Below are 20,000 nucleotides of genomic sequence, written 5' to 3'. Positions count from 1 at the left end.
GCCCTTGTGTAACCCCACCCCTTTAGCCCCTGTGTAACCCCGCCCCTTTAGAGCTCTCCAAACCCACCCCCTTAGGGCTCTGTAACTCCGCCCCTTTAGCCCTTGTGTAACCCCACCCCTTTAGCCCCCGTGTAACTCCACCCCTTTAGCCCCCGTGTAACTCCACCCCTTTAGCCCCTGTGTAACCCCACCCCTTTAGAGCTCTCCAAACCCACCCCCTTAGGGCTCTGTAACTCCGCCCCTTTGGCCCTTGTGTAACCCCACCCCTTTAGCCCCCGTGTAACTCCACCCCTTTAGCCCCCGTGTAACTCCACCCCTTTAGCCCCTGTGTAACTCCACCCCTTTAGCCCCTGTGTAACCCCGCCCCTTTAGTCCCTGTGTAACTCCGCCCCTTTAGCCCTTGTGTAACCCCACCCCTTTAGCCCCCGTGTAACCCCGCCCCTTTAGCCCCCGTGTAACTCCGCCCCTTTAGCCCCTGTGTAACCCCGCCCCTTTAGCCCTTGTGTAACCCCACCCCTTTAGCCCTCGTGTAACTCCACCCCTTTAGCCCTTGTGTAACCCCGCCCCTTTAGTCCCTGTGTAACTCCGCCCCTTTAGCCCCTATGTAACTCCGCCCAGTTAGCCACGCGCTAACATGCGTTCTGCCTGTAGGTGGAGGTGTTCGACCTGCTGTTTGTGACGAGCGAGAGCGGCTCCAGGAAGAGCTACATGGTGCACTGTGAGGACTGCGCCTCTCAGCTGAGCCCCAGCCTGGCCGGCGTGGTGGTGCTGGAGCAGTACCGCATCGAGCACCTGATGAGCACATACGACACCTTCACCCTGGTGAGACACACACACACACACACACACACACACACACACTGGAGCAGTACCGCATCGAGCACCTGATGAGCACATACGACACCTTCACCCTGGTGAGACACACACACACCTGATGCACACACTCCACATATACACACACACCTGCATGCACACACACTATTTCCAGGTTGAGTAAACTGAGCACATTGTTTAATTTCTCTCTTCATCAGGCTCCGCCCCCCAGCTCTCGATGAGGTCACTCCCGGGCAGCCATAACCAAAACTCCCACCGAGTCCCTCCTGTTCGACACAACTACTGCTACTGCTGAGCAGCCAATCAAAACTCTGTTTACTGAAATGTGTTTACATTACTGTACTACATCAGCCAATCAAACTCCAGGTCACTGTCGTCTTCCTTCTGCACCGGGTGCTAATTGGTTGTCTGGGGGACCTGGCCACTGAAAGACTAGACTGATTTCACTCACTAAAAGCGCTGGAAAACTGTATGCAACAACCCAACTGGAAACCATCACACACTGCTGATGAAAAGCAGTTAAAATGGCTGGAAGCTGCTCACACTCAAACCCTTAAGGTGCTGTGCTATGGAAGGTTCCATGCAAACCAAATACCCTACAACCTGTGACAAATTTAGAGATTAGTCTATGAACCAGGAAGTGTATTATGGGAATTACATGACTGGCTGGGAGAGTTGATCACATGGGTTTTGTTCTTTTTCATTTTCTGGGGGGGGGGGGGGGGGGGGAAACTGAATTTTGTACATGTATTTCTCATGAGGTGCTATTTTTATTTATTTTCATTTTAATTTATTGTTTTTTTAATGAACTAAATGTACCACATTTGCCTTGAAACTTGTATTTAATGAAAATACTGATTACAGAGGCTAATACATTTTTCTACAGCATTAATTTTAAGAAAACCAATTGTTTCAAGTTTCCAAACATACGGGTTTTTAAATATTTCAGTTTGTTTCTGTGAATCTGACAGTCGTAATTTGTTTTTCCACAATCTTAATTCAGTCTGAAAATGACAACATTTTTTGTACCTTTGTATCCTAAAATCTTTTAAAATCTTTACATTTCATTAACTTTCATTACTGAATTATTACTGTTATTAGTACACTCAGTTTTCTTTGTTACCTCATCATGGGTTTGTTGTTCTTTTTCTGGTTTTTAGGTTTTAAAAAACTGTAAATGTAAATGGTGTATTTATATTTTTCTGTTTTTTGTATTTATTGGATATTGATGTTTCCTTTTTAATTAGGGTTAACAGAGATATTAAAGGTTTTCTATTGTTGTATTATTGGTGTAATATTTGAAGGGGGCAGGGTGGGGGGTTGTTTCTAATGGTGCTTAAACCCCACTACCCTCCCAGTATATACAGATTATTTATAGATATAAATCTACTCCTTTACCGGATGGTGAGCTGAATGAATAGAACAGTGTCTGTACTGATAGACAGCAGCAGCGACAACACCTTTTTAACGGGATGAAATGTGGTTTCGTTTTTTTGGTCTGAACTATTAAATTGTGATGTTTATCATTATTGTTATTCTTTTTACACTTGTTTTTGTCAAGAGACTATGGGGTTCTCTCTTTTTTTCCTCTTTTTTATAAAAAAAAAAAAAGTGTTTTCTTTTGGCAAAAATACTGTTGACAATGGTTTCCATTTCAACTGCACTGTTCACATGGAAAACTGAGCTGGATGTGACTTCAACACTTTGTGAATTTGTGTGACATTACCAAGACTAATATTAATAAAGCATTTTGATATTCATACACAGTGCTATGCAGTGTATTCAGTTGTGTGTATGAATGCATGTATGAGTGTGTGTGTGTGAATGAGTGTGTGCGTGTGTGTGTGTGTGTGTGTGTGTCAGAAGGCAGGCAGGACAACGAGAGGTTTGGCAGTGTGGGGGGTTGGATGCCACTGGACAGACGCACAGGATATCCTGATCCTAAGGACAGGAACCCCACCCCCCACCCCCGTCACACTGGCACCGCACACTGCGTGGATACGCGGCGTGGGGGGGGGGGGGGGTTAAGTGTTTCACCCAAAGAAGAAGAACAGACTGAAAACCAGAAAACTGCCATGAATATCAGCACTAACTGAAGCTTCATCACTCTGGCAGACCCTCCCATTCTCATACGTCTGAGTCTACAGCGCTAACTCACACACCTGTGCATGAGAACACACACCTGCGCATGAGAAACACATGTGCGTGTGTGTGTGTGTGTGCGGGTGCATGCATGTGTTAGTGTGTGTGCATGCATGTGTGTGTACGGGTGCATGCATGTGTTAGTGTGTGTGCATGCATGTGTTAGTGTGTGTGTGTGTGTGTGTGTGTGTGTGTGTGTACATACAGTACGCTTTTATCACCAGTGTGGGAAAGGGCTGGTGCCTGCCAGTGCCTGCCACAGCTGAATAACAATCCCAACCTACAGAAATGCATACAGGCAGCATGCGTCTGTCACTCAGCCTAGCCCCACCCACCACTCAGCCTAGCCACTCCCACCACTCAGCCTAGCCCCTCCCACCACTCAGCCTAGCCACTCCCACCACACAGCCTAGCCCCTCCCACCACTCAGCCTAACCACTCCCACCACTCAGCCTAGCCCCTCTCACCACTCAGCCTAGCCCCTCCCACCACTCAGCCTAGCCCCTCCCACCACTCAGCTGCCCACATGATGAAGCCCATTACAGTCATCCCACCACTGGAGAGAGAACAAGAAACACTTCAATAACTATCTATTCCCACTAATCACACCCCTGAATATCTATCCCCACTAATCACACCCCTGAATATCTGTCCCCACTAACCACTCAATAATCACAGCCTAAATACAGATCTCCCACAGTCCTACTCCTGCCCTTAAAGACAGAGAGACAGTCTTATCAGACACAGTTCCCTGTCCTGCGATCAGACGGCTAGTTTGTTTGGGCTGGCAGCTGCTGTGGTTTTAAATGGCTTTCTTTTGGGGGGGGGGACTCATGGTTCTCCTTAAATAAACACTCTGTCCAGCCCCACACCCTGAGCATTACATCCCTCTACAGGGCCAACAGACCCCCCCACCCCCAACTGCTGACCCCAGAGAGGGTGGAGGGAGCAGAGAAGAACGAGATACAGAGGGGGAGGGAGGAAGGAAAGAGAGAGGGAGAGAGATAGGGAGCGAGGGAGAGGGAGAGAGACGTCCCAGCTGCATGCGATCAGCTTCCCCAGACCAGCAGCAGCACACAGAGCCCACAGACACGCTCGCCCCTATAACCCAAAACTGCGCCCAAACCCACGAAGAGAAGGATCTGCAGCTTCTTCCTCACCGCCCCTCCCCCCCATCAGCCCTCACACTGCACCCCGACACCCCAGCACCCAACAGGAGGAGCGGGACCCCAGCGAGAGACAGAGAGAGAGAGCAGAAGAAGGGAAGACAGATTGGACACACAGTGAGTAAAGCAAGACTTCTTTTTAACTGAGGGGCGAAGAGCTTTTAAATTTGGCCAGCAAATGCTCTCATTCATAGCCATTTATACAGCTGGACACTTACTGAACCAATTCAGCTTTGGTATCTACAACTGCAATGCCCCCCATCAGGGTCTCAAACCAGCAGCCTCTGAGTCGGAACAGAGCTCGCTCTGCACTGCAAACACGCCCTTATCTCGGCTCCAGCGACCGCAGGAGCGCGATGCAGACATTCTTTACATTCAAGGGGCTTTCGGTGTGATCGCTCCGCGGGACGAGTCTTTGGGCAAAACGAGGGCGGCTGGTTTGTTGAAATCGCAGTCTGGATTCTCAGATGGATGCACGTTTCAGCACTACAAAGAGTCAGTCTTAGTGCTTTAGTCTTGTGATGAGACTTAAAACCTTATTTTACTTACTTTTTACTTAGCTACTGTTTGTTTGAAAATGAAAATTTCTTACCCCCTGGGCAAATCTTGAAATAAGTCAAACTGTCTCACCTCATTGACATTATTTTTGTGTTATTTAGCAAAAAAGTAATAGAAATAAAATTTTAAGTCTGAATACAAGACTATAATACTTGAGATTTACTTCTTTTTTGTTTTTTGTCGTGAGGGAAGTCTCCACAGTGGGCAGACAGCCCTACATATGTACAGGGAGATGTAGTCTGTGTACCTCATGACACCATTTAGACTCTGAAAAACCAGCATAGTAATGTGGGCGGGCCATTGTGTCTTGGGCTTTGTGATGTCATACTCTGGTCAATGAATTTTCTCCTGTATGATGTCACAAACAACGCTGGCTGGCTTCTGCTCTAACTGGGCCTGTGATGTCACAGAGGGAAGGAATTCTACTGTAATCTTTACTGGACTCTGCTCTGTAGGGGTGGCAGACAAAAGTTTATGAAGTGAGCAGCCGATTCGCATGTGGGCCAACTACAGCTGAATTTCTGAGCACGACTGAGTGGCTCAGAGGTCTATAAATGTGTGAAGCTGGATGCCAGCTGCCCTGGACAGAAGCACATCCTCCTATAACCTCATAAATAATGTACAATGTTTAACAAATAAATAAGAAGCACCATAAATAATAAGCATTAATAATAAACAACATTCTACAGAAATCCCTAAGCCAAAAGCCTATAGCAGAATATGGTGGCCATTTTGGGGCTGCTGTTTGGGGGGGGGGCACTCCAGGTCCCCAACATTCCTGTGCACAGCTGTCACCTTAGGGACAGAAATGTCAGCAGTCAGAGGTCAGAGTGCAGTCATTTCCTGCGTCTCACTTCCTGCCTATTGTTCAAACTCTCACCCATTCTGGGAAGGAGGGGGGTGTTTCCTGTCACTCGAAGTTGTTTTTCTTGCAAAGTGAAGCTTAAAATAGACCTGCCTAATGCCACACAGCTTAAACAGGTAGGGCTCAGGGGTTAAACTGGTAAAGCAGCTCAGCTGAGAGTCCTGAATCCATGACAACCGCAGATTTCAACAAAATTTTCCCAAAAGGTCCGACTTTGTCAAGTAACATCTGTTAAATTCTTTCCTTTCCTTCTGTCTGTTTCATGCCCCCCCCCCCACCCCCATACAGAATGAGTATCAGCAGGGGAGGCACTATGGAAAGGATCGGAACTCTGGAAAGGGGTGGGACTATTGAAAGGGGTGGGACTATTGAAAGGGGCGGGACCATGGAAAGGGGCGGGACTCTGGAGAGAGGCCCCGCTCAGCCTCAGCTCTCGGGGGAAGGGAACGAGGCGAGCCCGAACCACGCCCACCTGCAGCACACGAACTCGGCCGCGTCCACGGCGACGCCGGCGGGAGCGGTGGTGCCCCCACCATACTCGGCCGCGGGGGGGGCGGAGCCGGCTGCGGAGCTGCGCAGCTCGCTGGACTGCTGGGCGTGCTCGGTGCTGGTGACTGCGCAGAACATGGTCATCGCCTCCCTCAACCTGGCCCTGGCAGCTGCCATCTTCTGCCTCATACTCACACCTGCCATCCTCATGGTCACCTTTGGCTTCCTCTGCCACTCCACGGTAAACTGTGCGTGTGTGTGTGTGTGTGTGTGTGTGTGTGTGTGTGTGTGTGTGTGTGCGCGCGTGTGAATGTGTGAGAGAGTGTATCACAGTGTGTGTGTGTGTGTGTGAGAGAATGTGTGAGAGTGTGTGTGTGTGTGTGCATGCGTGTGCTTGTGTGTGTGCAATCTGACAGACATACAGGAGAAATGTTGCTAATATTGCCTTGGGCAGGAATTTGAAACTGAACCCTAACCCCCCCCCCCCCCCCCCCCCCCCCCCTTCCCCCTCCCCCCCAGGTACGCCCCCATGGAACGGCGGAGCTGTGCTCAGACCTGCTGAGCGATGGCGGCTGTGTGGCGCTGCTGGTGGTGGGCTTCCTGCTGGTCACGCCCCTGCTGGTGCTGGCGCTGGCCGCGTACTGCCGCCTGGCCCGCCACCTGCAGCTGGGCCTCTGCTTCATCCCCTACAGCCGCGCCGTCTACAAGAACCTGCCCGCCGCCCGCCACCGCGGCCTGCCCTGCTGCAGCCAGGGGGCGCCAGAGAGCGCCGGCAAGGGCAGCGTCTGGGTCTGAGAGAGAAGGGGGGTAGGGGTGCGTGCTTGTGTGTGTGTGAGAGAGAATGTGCGTGTGCGTGTGTGTATGCGTGTGTGCGTGCGAGTGTGAGTTTGTGCGCGTGCGTGTAGGTGTGAGAGTGCGTGTGTGCGTATGTGCGTATGTGCGTATATGTGTGTGTGTGTGTGCGTGTGCGCGTATGTGTGTGTGTGTGCTGGAGATGGGAGATGAACCCACTAACAGCTGGAAACACTGAACTGTCCATCACTGACTTGTTTGTCAAACGACTGCTCTCCACAGCACAGGGTGGGGATTGGCTGAACTCTCCTGGGTGGAGTGGGGTTTGTGGGGGGGGGGGGGGGGGGGGGGGGACTAGGTGCAGGGGGCAGGGGTGGGGGGGGGGGGGTATTAGGTGCAGGGGGCAGGGGTGGGGGGGGGGGGGTATTAGGTTCAGGGGCGGGGGGGGCTAGGTGCAGGGGGTTGGGGCGGCAGGGTGCGGGGGAGTCTCCTGGGGAATTTGAGGAATGAAACTGGAGATGTGAAGCATCTGCCTCACAGAAACGCTGGAGTCAGTATTCCTGGAAAGAGCCAGCACTGCAGCGATCAGCCCCCCAATGCCAGGATCCCAACCTTTCCCATTATGAGCCAACACACTGGACTGACCCCAGCACTCCTACAAACAGAACTATGATTCACATCATGAACTGGAAACAATTTTTATATGCCTTTAGTATTATCAACATTATTGCAAATATTCATATACAACCACTTTTTATTATATTTCCCTGTGTGTCCATTTTATGTGTCAATTTTTTTTGCATTAAATATATTTTTTAAAAGTTATTTGCGTCCAGAACAGAGTACTTACTGGAGGTTTTGAGTGTTTGAATCCATGGCTCTCCATTCCTACAAAAAGTCAAGGCTCACAAATGGCTTCCAGTTCTATTCACCTTTACAATTGCAATATTACATGCGTTGAAAGCATTTAAACACTTCCCTACACAAACATGGAAATATAACAGAAATATATAACCACTGCTACAGGGTTCAGTCAGCGTGTGGTTTATTCTTACTGAACTGAAACACCAGACCGTTGCTTTGCGTTCTGATGAGCGTGAGAAGCATTAATGTATAAAACTCTTATTATATTAAGAGTTTTATACATTCATGCTTCAGGACCTCAACACGAAGGGCTGTATTTCACCTGTCTAAATTCAACCTGTGGAATTCAGATAAATGACTCGGAAAGAGATTATGTGATGAAAAATTTCAGAATTCTGCAGAACACCAAACTGGTTCCCTCCTTCTGCATGGTGAGTTACCACGGAAACCGTAGAAACCAATAAAGTCAGATAAAAATTAAATATTAAGCATCTTAATTAATCCCAGTTCCTGGCAATAAATCCGGTGCAGAAACTAAACACACACCAGCTGAAACTAGCATAACCAAATACAGGAATAATTATAGCACAAAATGTCTGCACTTGCTGTAGTTCATAATTCCGTTGACATTAGCAAGTGTCATAGTACCAGTAGATACAAAGCAGCTCCATAATATAAAAGACCCACCACCTTATTTTACCAAACATATTCACATTCTTTTCAACAACAGCCCCCTTCCAACGATAAGCACACCACTGACGTGAGTGGCTAGAAAGTTCAATAGCACATCACTCCAATCAAATTCCCAGTGCTGTTCCACAAAAGCATTAGACTAAAAATGAATATTAGTTTTTACTTTCTATTTAAGTCTAATTTATTCATTTATTATTTATCTTTCTATTCCTAAGTAAAAATAAAACGAAATAATTACCAGCTTCTTTAAAAGCCGTTTTTCCCCCCTCCCAACAAAAAAAGCCATATTTTAAAAGGCATGAATTTAGTATTTTTGGTTATTATATCATGTGAGCTAGCATACGCACTCAGCACTAAAGTAGGCACGGAATATTCACCCCGAGTATCCGCTAGTTGTCCTGGAAACGCTACTGTGTACCGTGCACCGTTTTTCCACGCGCTTATCGGGTTACCCAACGGACAAATACGCTAGAACAGCGGATGAACGATTTGAGGACAAAACAGCGGTTTCCTACCAATAGAGATATGTCATGATTATGAACATATTCCTTGCGATTTTCTATGTTTGACAGACGGATATCGAAAAACCCACTCGCCCCCAGTCGGTAAAATGTAGGCTACAGCTTGGTATCGCACTACATTTTTAAACTACGGGAAACAACAGCCATTCGCAAGTCCGACGGTTAAGTTTACAGAAAGAACAGTGGCGAAGTCCCGTGGCTGGATTTATTAGCAACACGGAACACCAGCTCTTTCTGACGTCACAGTAGGGTCGCGTTTATTATGCCCTCCCAGAAAGCTCGGCGACACATCCACTGTGCGCGCGGCACCGCAGGTAGAGTTTCCTTGGCATAAGTGACTGAAGACGACAATGTCAAAAAATAAGGTAACGTTACGACGGTTTAGCAATCGACATTCCTTATCCTATTTCTTTTACCTAACCCTGACATGACACTTTTTTATGAACAAAACCGATTATTAACAAAGAAAGTTTTGTATTAAAACTATGTACTGAAAGTAATTCTTTCGTGAAGGACTAATTGATGAATAATTGCATATTTATCCAGCACTGCATGACAGTCTGCTTGCTGGGCTAATACATTTATCAGATATGCTCACACTTATTTTCTTAGTAGAAACTCCAATACGTGCAAAACAATATTTTGTGAAACATTCATATTTATCTTGCCAAATTATCAAGAAACACACACATTATGACATACATTATTATGCTTTATTGTTTCAATTGAATATTAGAAGAGAAATTGGAAGAATGAAACTACAGAACATTTTCCAGCAAGTAACTTTTTTTTATACACTGAGATCAGGCTGCAGGACCCAAGGTTGCCTACGGCAACGTTAAGCGGAGGGAGGGCGAGGGGCGGGGCTACGTGCGATACAAGTGCCCGCCCACAAAAACGCTGCAGGACGTCCTGCGGCAGCGCCCAGGCTGGCTGGAGGGCCGGGACGAGGACTGGGACTTCAACTGGTGCGAGACGGGCTGGCTGCGGGACAACTACGGCCACAGCTACCTGGAGGACCACGTGCGCATCTGCCACTTCCGCAACCACTACGAGCTGACGCGCAAGAACCTGATGGTGAAGAACCTGAAGCGGCATCGCAAGCTGCTGGAGCGCGAGGTCAGCGCGGCCGAGGCCGCCCGCTGCGACTTCTTCCCCTGCACCCTGGAGCTGCCCAGTGAGTACCACCTGTTCGTGGAGGAGTTCCGCCGCTGCCCCGGCAGCACCTGGATCATGAAGCCGGCGGCGAGGTCGCAGGGCCGCGGCATCTTCCTGTTCCGCAAGCTGAAGGACATCACGGACTGGCGGCGGGACCGCGGGCGGGCCGAGGAGGCGCGCGAGGAGGCGCAGGTGGAGAGCTACGTGGCGCAGCGCTACATCGAGGACCCCTACCTGATCGGCGGCAGGAAGTTCGACCTGCGCGTGTACGTGCTGGTGACGTCCTACCTGCCGCTGCGGGCGTGGCTGTACCGGGACGGCTTCGCCCGCTTCTCCGCCACGCGCTTCTCGCTCAGCAGCATCGACGACCAGCACGCCCACCTGACCAACGTGGCGGTGCAGCGCACGGCGCCCGCCTACGACCACGAGCGCGGCTGCAAGTGGGGGCTGCGGCAGCTCCGCCGCTTCCTGTGCGCGCGGCACGGCGCCGCCGCCGCCGACACGCTCTTCGCCGAGATGGACAACGTCTTCATCCGCAGCCTGCAGAGCGTGCAGAAGGTCATCATCAACGACAAGCACTGCTTCGAGCTGTACGGCTACGACATCATCCTGGACCAGGTACGCACACCACACCGCACCGTACGGCTACGACATCATCCTGGACCAGGTACGCACACCACACCGCACCGTACAGCTACGACATCATCCTGGACCAGGTACGCACACCACACCGCACCGTACAGCTACGACATCATCCTGGACCAGGTACGCACACCACACCGCACCGTACGGCTACGACATCATCCTGGACCAGGTACGCACACCACACCGCACCGTACGGCTACGACATCATCCTGGACCAGGTACGCACACCACACCGCACCGTACGGCTACGACATCATCCTGGACCAGGTACGCACACCACACCGCACCGTACAGCTACGACATCATCCTGGACCAGGTACGCACACCACACCGCACCGTACAGCTACGACAACATCCTGGACCAGGTACGCACACCACACCGCACCGTACAGCTACGACATCATCCTGGACCAGGTACGCACACCACACCGCACCGTACAGCTACGACATCATCCTGGACCAGGTACGCACACCACACCGCACCGTACGGCTACGACATCATCCTGGACCAGGTACGCACACCACACCGCACCGTACAGCTACGACATCATCCTGGACCAGGTACGCACACCACACCGCACCGTACAGCTACGACATCATCCTGGACCAGGTACGCACACCACACCGCACCGTACAGCTACGACATCATCCTGGACCAGGTATGCACACCACACCGCACCGTACGGCTACGACATCATCCTGGACCAGGTACCTGCACCTGCAGAGGGAAGGGTTCAGTTCCACACAGAGAGAGAGAGGGGGGGGTCAAGGGTCATGGAACAGCCAGGTAAACTTTCATTAACATATTCAGGCTTTATTTCCCCCGTTAGCTACAAATATTCACTCATACTGGATCTAAATTGGCGGGGGCTGTACCTTGCTTGCAGACTCATATAGACATTCAAGCTCAGGCTGAATAGTGGACCCATATCAACTTGACTGTTTTCATTCAATAACTCAATAGCTGAAATTCACTGATCAATTAAAGCAGCATGCTGCACAGTTAACTCACCTCGGGGTCCCTCAGGCTGAACCAGATGTCAGAAGACCAAAGACATGCAGGTTTAGGCTGCAGCTGCTTGGGGGGGGCATTAACAGGGCATTGCTGTAAAAGCGCATAAGACCATGTGTGCTCATTACATTACATTACATTATAGGCATTTAGCAGACGCTCTTATCCAGAGCGACTTACACAACTTTTACATAGCATTTTACATTGTATCCATTTATACAGCTGGATATATACTGAAGCAATTTTCGGTTAAGTACCTTGCTCAAGGGTACAACGGCAGTGTCCTACCCGGGAATCGAACCTGCGACCTTTCGGTTACAAGTCTAGTTCCCTACCCACTGTGCTACACTCCGTCCCACATTGCTCGAATGAATCAATGAGTGAGCGAGCGAGCGAGTGAGTGAGCGAATGAATGAATAAACAAGCGAGAGAATGAATGAATGACTGAGTGAGCGGGTGAGCAAATTAATGAGGGAGTATGTGAGTGAGTGAGTGAGTGATCTAATTTCAAGGTGAAAGCGTCCTGCAGACCCTAGGGGCCGATGGCCCCTGCTTTAGTTTTTGGGCCAGTGGTGGGCCTGACCGGCTCTCCTGATGGAGCTCTCCTGTGCCTCTGGGCCGGTACTGGGCCTGACCGGCTCTCCTGACGGAGCGCTCCTGTGCCTCTGGGCCGGTACTGGGCCTGACCGGCTCTTCTGATGGAGCTCTCCTGTGCCTCTGAGCCGGTGGCGGGCCTGACCGGCTCTTCTGATGGAGCGCTCCTGTGCCTCTGGGCCGGTACTGGGCCTGACCGGCTCTTCTGATGGAGCTCTCCTGTGCCCCAGAGCCTGAAGCCCTGGCTGATCGAGGTGAACGCCTCGCCCTCGCTGAACGCCACCTCGCAGCAGGACTACGAGCTGAAGTGCCGGCTGCTGGAGGACACGCTCAACGTGGTGGACATGGAGGGCCGCCTGACGGGCCGGGAGACCCAGGTGGGCGGCTTCGACCTCATGTGGAGCGATGGGCCCGTGTACCGCCAGGACGGGAACTCGCCCGGACCCGCCAGCCCCTTCCACACCGCCAACACGCACCTGGGCTGCCACAACGACCGCGAGACCCAGCTCCGCAGGCTGCTCAGGCCCCTGCCGGGCCAGAGGCCCCACCAGGGCAATGCATAACCAATCAGGGCATAGGGAATGCATCACCAACCAGGGCAAGGGGAACATCACGACCAATCAGAGCCAGGGGAATGGGAACGTCATAACCAATCAGAACCAGGGACTTAGGACACCCAGGTCATGACCTCCAGATTTTTCTCCCTGTGGAATAAATTTCCCTTTTGCCTGGTTTTCCTTCTCTTAGTTTGTGTTTCTGAAGATCAGGGGTCAGTGGCACCCAAAAGCCATCACCTGCTGGCCAGCACAATCTGCAGTGTTCTGGCAGCCATTTCCACCATTCCTACACACACTGGCTTTGGGCTGGACCATGGAGGAGCAACCCTGTCAAAGTTTGACATCTATCATGTTCAAACTCTGTAGTAAAGTAGTTAAGTAACTGAATTAATAATCATGACATCACTCATAAATTCCTAGTGTCCTCTCTTTTGTTCTTCACTGTTGTAAATAGGCTATATCAATCTTTCATTTCATTCACCGTCTTGCAACGGACGTCTAGAGACCAATATTTCTGTGGCATTCAACGCAACAAAGATTTACATTCAAAAAAATTCAACAGCAATTTTCTATTTCCAAATATAATGCCACGGTTACTCACAAACATCCATAGAGCTAAACTTCTGCATAGTTTTTATTTTTTCTCATTTAAAAAAAATGTTTTGGTTTTCTGTGTAGAAGTTAAACACTGTCCATTTGGGAAAGGGTGTGAGAGGCCAGCACGGTGGAATACATTTCATGGTACTGTAGAATGCAGAATCTGAACTGGCTCAAACTCTGAGAGAGCACCCCTTGTGGCAGAACAAACAAGGGCACATGCTCCTGGGATTTTGAAGGAATCAGAGAACGACTGAGAACTCTTATAAATATAAATCAGATTCAACATTCACTCTTCTTTTTTTTAAGAAATTGGAATTCTAAGAATCTCCTTAGTAGGAAGTCATTTTAAGTAAATTTTCCACAATTCCTGATAATTACTAGAGACTTGCATGTTTTTCCCCCAACATCCTCATACATTATGCCTATATAAATGCAAATAACAGCTATGAACGACTACCTAACTTATAATCACTTCAACTATTTTTCAACCAGTCAAGGGGGAGTGCACCGTTCCTGGATGTACTGCAATACCAGGTCGATGCGTGGAGTGGACGGAGCAAGCCCCTATTCCATCTCCCTGTTCCAAAAATCAATTTAATATATGGTCCCCAGATAGGGGACGTATCAGATATTAAACTGATAAGAACAGATACTACACTTGATCTTAGCCAAAAGGCCGAGAAGCGATACTGAACCGTGGTTTGAGTCGGGGGAGTCGATGTGGGAAACACAACGCACAGTGACGGAACGGAAAATTTTGCCTCCGGTTCCCAACAATCCCGATAACTGAGTACAGTTGCTGGACATGCGCATTACGGCATATTGAGGTATCCATAAGAAACGGATTACGTCTGTTAATTGTTTCAACATTTTTTAAAGATCCCCAATATATCAGAATGTAAATAAAAAATTATTTCCACCAATCACACTGGTTAATGCTGTTGCTTCTTACGCGTCACTCCAGTAATCTACGGCAACTGACCAGGCACAAACCGCACGAAACTTAGGCGCTCCTGCTTCGCTTCAGCTTGCTAAAATTCAACTATTCGGCACGGGAAAACAGTCCAGTTCTCGTTAGGCATAACAACATAAACCCATCTTTTAAAAGAGAAAGTCGGCCATTCGGCAGCAGCTGAAGCGTCATAATGTCACCGGGAAAAATTTAACTCAAACCCGAAAAAACCATAAAGCAGTGCACATAGACTCAGCCTGCACAACAAATGCTTAATTCAACGCAGAAACATGACACGTTGCCTAAAAGAATACACGGACTGACTATCGGACTACCAACAATTCAATATATTAATAATCCAAAAATACGGCAAAACTGAAACTATTGATTTCATCTTCATTAGACTTCTTCATAACAGGACGTAGTAACATCAGGGGAAACGCACTGACGGCTCTGAATTCGTGTTTATAAGGCGCGAGCGCCTCTAGCAGACTCTTCCGGTAAGGCAGATAGAGTGAAGTCACCTAGAAAACCAGACCGAACCTGGGTTTTGAGGCAAGTGGTAATCGTTTCCCTAAAACTTCAGAGAAATGTTAAATATATAATTGGACTTATTAGCCGTTGTCCACAGGTTAAACAGGCGAACATTTGTTCGTCTCCACCAAACTACCCTAAAATAAGCACGTACCAAGTTGCCCAACGTTCTTAACGGATATCAATTATTCCTACAGAATAACGCAGTAAGTAATTTATTGAAATAGTATATTGATGACAATAAATGAACTGCAAGTGATACCGGGCAAATGCCGTAACTAATAAATGACATTACGTTGTTGGGTGAGACCTTGTAAATGTGTTCGTACACAGGATTTCCATTTAATGAAAAGCCAATCAGTTGTTACATGCAAACCTATTATGTACATTTTCAATAATGTTTTTGTTAAATAAAAATAATAATAATGATGATGATGAGTACAAATAAATGGTTTAACATTTAAATGTAAAATGCAGAATGTGGTTTTACTTGTTCCACCATAAGGAAATCTGTGATTTAACGGGTCTCAAAAAATAAATCCATATTCTCTGAACCTGGGCTGTTACAATGGTAGAGCCTGTAGTCGACATACACATGTAGAATATGCTTCACAGGGTTTTTTTTATAAAAATTTTTCATCGAAACAGAGTTATTAGGCTATATATCCAACATAGATAATGCATTCATCAGTCATAGCAAGTAGAAACACTTCGCACCTAATTCTGTTCTACGTGCAATAAAGTAATTACTCAAATCAATGTTAATGATGAGCACAGATAGAACACCTTCTTTTCAACCAAATGTTTCCCCGGGTGGGGAGTGCACCGTTCCTGGATGTACTGCAATACCAGGTCGATGCGTGGAGTGGACGGAGCAAGCCCCTATTCCATCTCCCTGTTCCAAAAATCAATTTAATATATGGTCCCCAGATAGGGGACGTATCAGATATTAAACTGATAAGAACAGATACTACACTTGATCTTAGCCAAAAGGCCGAGAAGCGATACTGAACGCCGGCTTGAGTCGAGGGAGTGGTTGTAGGAAACACAACGCACAGTGACGGGACGGCAAATTTAGACTCCATTTCCCAACAATCCCGACAACTAAAATAATGTCAACAACAGTAGTAATAACACAGTAAGATATTAATTGAGCCCGTTTGTGTATTGTTTTTTATTATTAGATAATTTCGGGAAAATTCCATGATACATCAGAAGGTACATAAAAACAATTGCCACCAATCATACACGTCCGTGTTATTGTTTTTTAACGCGTCACTCCAATAAACTACGGCAGCGGACGAGGCACAGACGGCACGAACCTCCGAGAGCCGCACAGACTTTGCTGCCACTCCTACGCTTCCGTGTTTCTCCGTGTTCTGCATGATTAATAACCATCTTCTATTTATTTAAACAACATTCCGATTAATACGGTGTCTACAGCACACACCCACTTCAGGGGATTTACGTTTCTGTTCGCCAATTTTAAAAGCATGCTAACGCTACTCTTTCGCATTGTATTGTATCGGTAGGCTCTGTAATACGGCTACAACATCTGTCTTTAAACCAGGCCAGAATAACTGTTGCAAAAATCAGTCATAGGTTTTCTGTTACGCCTGAACGGCCAGGAAATCGGTTGTTAGAAGCCAAAGCTACTATTACAGCACGATATTTAGACAGCGGAACTATTTGCCAGACCTTAGGCTACGTGTGTAAGGTAGGCTAACCCCGAGACGGAGCACAAATTAAATCCAGTCACATCCAATCAAACAGAGGCACCCATTTAGAATGCTTCTGCAGCGCTTGATCACTTGTTTTTGTTTAATTAAGTAATAATCGCTTCAGACAGACAATTTTAATTCCTCTAGAATCACAAGGTCTCTTGCTAAATTTAAGGTGGTAACATGCATACCATTTGCCAAATGAATGTTCCTTTTCTTTGGCAAATTCAAAAAAGGTTTGTCTAATTTACAGTAGCTTCTAATGCATTGTCTATAACCCGCTGTGACAAGTCCATAAGCACACAGAATCACTGCTTTCACCAGATCACAATGAGCAATCTTCAAACAGGGCCATCATTTCAGAAAAAAGAAAAGGGTGGCAGAAAAAAATGATGTAATGAATTTACAGTTGCAACCAAAACAAGGTATGTCCACAACAGTGCTCAATACATCCATAATCTTTACAAGCTCAATCAATATTCCCAATATGACATTGACTAGGGGATGATTACATGAAAATAGTTACTCTAAAAATGGTATGAAGCAATAATCACTGAACATGGCTACACTAGGTGCGGAACAGATTGTACAGAAATGAACAACACAGGCTGCCAGTATAGTGTGACTGGTGACCACACACACACACACACACACAACATGGCCACACACATGCACTCACACACACACACACAACATGGCCACACACATGCACTCACACACACACACACACAACATGGCCACACACAGGCACTCACACACACACACACACACACACACAACATGGCCATACACAGGCACTCACACACACGCACTGAAAGATCATCCAAAATTAAGTAGGCTACACAAAGTAAAGCCCAGCTGCTCAGATTAACTGCCCAAGGCACAAATACTCAATAAGTGTCAAAGTCCGATAAGAGCATTCAGTAAACAAGCAATAGCGAGGTCAACAACGCAAACCTACACTCGCTGAGTGGAGGAAAACCATTCAAAACTGACACCAGCAACACAGGCAGGAGGTAGAGGGCAGCACTGCGGTCTGTAGGTCATCCAAGGTCAGCCATTTAACCAGCTTTGGTTCCTCTGTCAGGAGCATCAGGTGTGTCAGCCTTTTGACACCTATGGTGAATTTGGCTTTTTAGATTTGGTTGTAGTACTGTGTACCTGGGTCCCTCATTGTACTGACCCACGACTATCTAATACCCATCTCAAGGGAACTGGAACCCTGACCAACGCTCCATGTTCAGCTCCTCTGGACAGAAAACAAAAGTTGTCAGAAGGCCAAACACAGACCCCAGAGACAGTCAGAGGAATAAGTGAGAAAAAGTCCTCAAATGAACAAGTCTGAAAACACACACACCAGGAGCAAGGCTGTGTCAAAGACAACATTATAGCTCAAACACCGAATCAACAAACAGTCAACAAATTACTGGGCTAACGCTGGGCCAACACGCAAATACATCCGCAAAAGTCAAACAGCTTCATTCAACAAACAAAAAACCAGTTAAACATACGCTCTACTTCACACGCACTCGGCCAAAACACAACAAGACACAATAATCACTTGCGTTGTTTTAATCGTTACACTCCATTTCTGCAGTGGGCAGGATTCAAAGGTCTGGACCAAGGCAAGCAATGTTGTGAAAACGTCGTGAAAATCATAATACCTGTTGGCCCTGCCCACAGGGAAAGAAACGCACACCCCCTCTATCTATTGATCTATTGAGATCTACAGTTTGGCAATCGTACACGGTAAAAACAATATGGTCTCACTTAAATCAGATGACTGAGCTGATTAAATAAGAGCAGAAGTTCTGAAACAGCTCAGCCCTTGTGGTGCCTCGAATCAGTTGTCCTCAATTCCTTTTCATTTACCTCAATTCATAAATGAAAACTGTTCACAAAACATGTCGGCCATTTTCCTGTTCGTGAACTTAGGAAAATTTCTGACTTCAAGAAGACTAGAAATCATACTCCCATTGCCGAAAATAAAATCAGCCCACCCAGCTAGGCTATACAATTTTCCATAAAAAACAAAATACTTCTCAAAACTGCCACGCGTAAGCACTGATGTTTTTCTGAATAAGGGGACGTATTTATATATTCAAACTCAGAAGAGCACATATGACCCTTTCCGGCCATTAGGCCTACTTCCGAGCTCGTTAAAAAGATGACTTGATTAATAAATTGAGGCCTACACTTAGCCAAGCTTGGCTACCAGCACACACTATTATATAGACCTATTCAAAGCAGTTTGCAGACTTAATTCGGAGTATAATTTGCACAGTTAATACGAAGTTTATAGGCTACTTACGCATTGACGGGAGAGCGGGGTGTCCGCCGTCGAGTACGAAAACCGTAACCAGTAACACAACTGCAACATGAACGTAATTAGCTAATAAAATAAATGGCTAAAAAGAGGCGCCAGTGGCGTTTCAGTACCAAACGCACCCAAAACCCGAACTCAAGCACATGTTCTCGTATGGAAAATGACAATACTTCCGGAAAGGTATATGACATTGAACTCAAAATGTGCCCTCCTCACAGGTTCAAACATCCTTCTCTTCCGGGTGCGTTGAGATTCATAATTTGGGGCCGCAGTACGTGTCTCAAATTAAAATAGAAAATGAGTGATTATGGTGATCCTAGATCCGAAAGTAGCTGCACAATAAACGCTAGTATTGCAGCAATAAACGCACAATAAAAGTTAGGCGGAAGAGAATTTGTATTTCCCTGTCTCTAATTGACGTTTGGGAAGTGAATTACTGCCACCTACTGACACTACAGCGTAAACTAGTATCCTTGTAAAATTCACCTTTCCAGATCGGTGTATTCATAATATTAGGGTCAATATTGTGTTGTAGGCATTGTGCTTCTGACCTTGTTTGTAGAAACTTGTTTGGTCTTCATCTTATGAACTTGTTGCGTAAACACAGACAGACCAGCACATTGCCAGAGTGTAAATGTGCTTTATTTATGAAAATCAAGACACAAAGTCAAGGTCATGAGTCATAGTGATTACGTTGTTTTTACAGGCATGTATTTTCATGTTGGACAGCTAACAAAATAAATTGTACCACTTTATTAAATCAGTATCAAAACCATGTGGCTAGAGAACACTGAATGAGCAGGGTGGGAGTTTGTATCTTTAAAGCTGGAATTCAGTGGTGGAAGAAGAGCCCTGTTGCATTGTGGACAGGGCCTCCTCCAGGAAGTCCTTTTGGGCAGAGCTAAGGGTCATGTGACTCTGAACAGCCTCTCTCAGCTTTGCCAGCTGTTCCCAGAGATGGCCACACCCCCTCAGCT

General features: G+C 47.3%; 4 protein-coding genes and 2 non-coding genes across 6 annotated transcripts in view; 3 read left to right on the top strand and 3 right to left on the bottom strand.

Annotated features, from left to right (window-relative positions):
- Nucleotides 1-2,596, top strand: part of kdm6ba (lysine (K)-specific demethylase 6B, a) — a 37,211-nt gene extending 34,615 nt beyond the window's left edge. Inside the window, 2 exon segments of the mRNA XM_035435094.1 lie at nt 652-822; nt 1,032-2,596. Coding sequence (XP_035290985.1) covers nt 652-822; nt 1,032-1,055 — 195 coding nt within the window. The 3' untranslated portion in view covers nt 1,056-2,596.
- A 1,396-nt stretch (nt 2,597-3,992) lies between these two features.
- On the top strand, nt 3,993-7,174 carry LOC118235277 (transmembrane protein 88-like). The gene is made up of 3 exons (XM_035432454.1): nt 3,993-4,259; nt 5,854-6,295; nt 6,574-7,174. Exons 2-3 carry the CDS (start codon nt 5,855-5,857, stop codon nt 6,847-6,849), a joined length of 717 nt encoding a protein of 238 aa, XP_035288345.1. The 5' UTR covers nt 3,993-4,259; nt 5,854; the 3' UTR covers nt 6,850-7,174.
- A 1,653-nt stretch (nt 7,175-8,827) lies between these two features.
- LOC118235954 (probable tubulin polyglutamylase TTLL9) lies at nt 8,828-13,318 on the top strand. The gene is made up of 3 exons (XM_035433876.1): nt 8,828-9,289; nt 9,732-10,700; nt 12,564-13,318. The coding sequence occupies exons 1-3, from the start codon at nt 9,275-9,277 to the stop codon at nt 12,894-12,896; spliced, it is 1,317 nt and encodes a 438-aa protein (XP_035289767.1). The 5' UTR covers nt 8,828-9,274; the 3' UTR covers nt 12,897-13,318.
- A 669-nt stretch (nt 13,319-13,987) lies between these two features.
- Nucleotides 13,988-14,178, bottom strand: LOC118236830. The gene has a single exon (XR_004767110.1). It is a non-coding gene; the product is annotated as a U2 spliceosomal RNA (small nuclear RNA).
- Nucleotides 14,179-15,791: 1,613 nt separating this feature from the next.
- Nucleotides 15,792-15,982, bottom strand: LOC118236829. Its single transcript, XR_004767109.1, has one exon. It is a non-coding gene; the product is annotated as a U2 spliceosomal RNA (small nuclear RNA).
- A 3,661-nt stretch (nt 15,983-19,643) lies between these two features.
- Nucleotides 19,644-20,000, bottom strand: part of LOC118236599 (F-box only protein 24-like) — a 4,307-nt gene continuing 3,950 nt past the window's right edge. Inside the window, exon 7 of the mRNA XM_035435093.1 lies at nt 19,644-20,000. This exon is cut by the window's right edge and continues 160 nt beyond it. Within this exon, the coding sequence (XP_035290984.1) occupies nt 19,843-20,000 (158 nt within the window). The 3' untranslated portion in view covers nt 19,644-19,842.

This window comes from Anguilla anguilla, chromosome 9 (assembly GCF_013347855.1).
Source record: "Anguilla anguilla isolate fAngAng1 chromosome 9, fAngAng1.pri, whole genome shotgun sequence".
NCBI lineage: Eukaryota > Metazoa > Chordata > Actinopteri > Anguilliformes > Anguillidae > Anguilla > Anguilla anguilla.
Note: the sequence above shows the minus strand (reverse complement) of the source record. Positions and strands in the feature narration are given on the sequence as shown.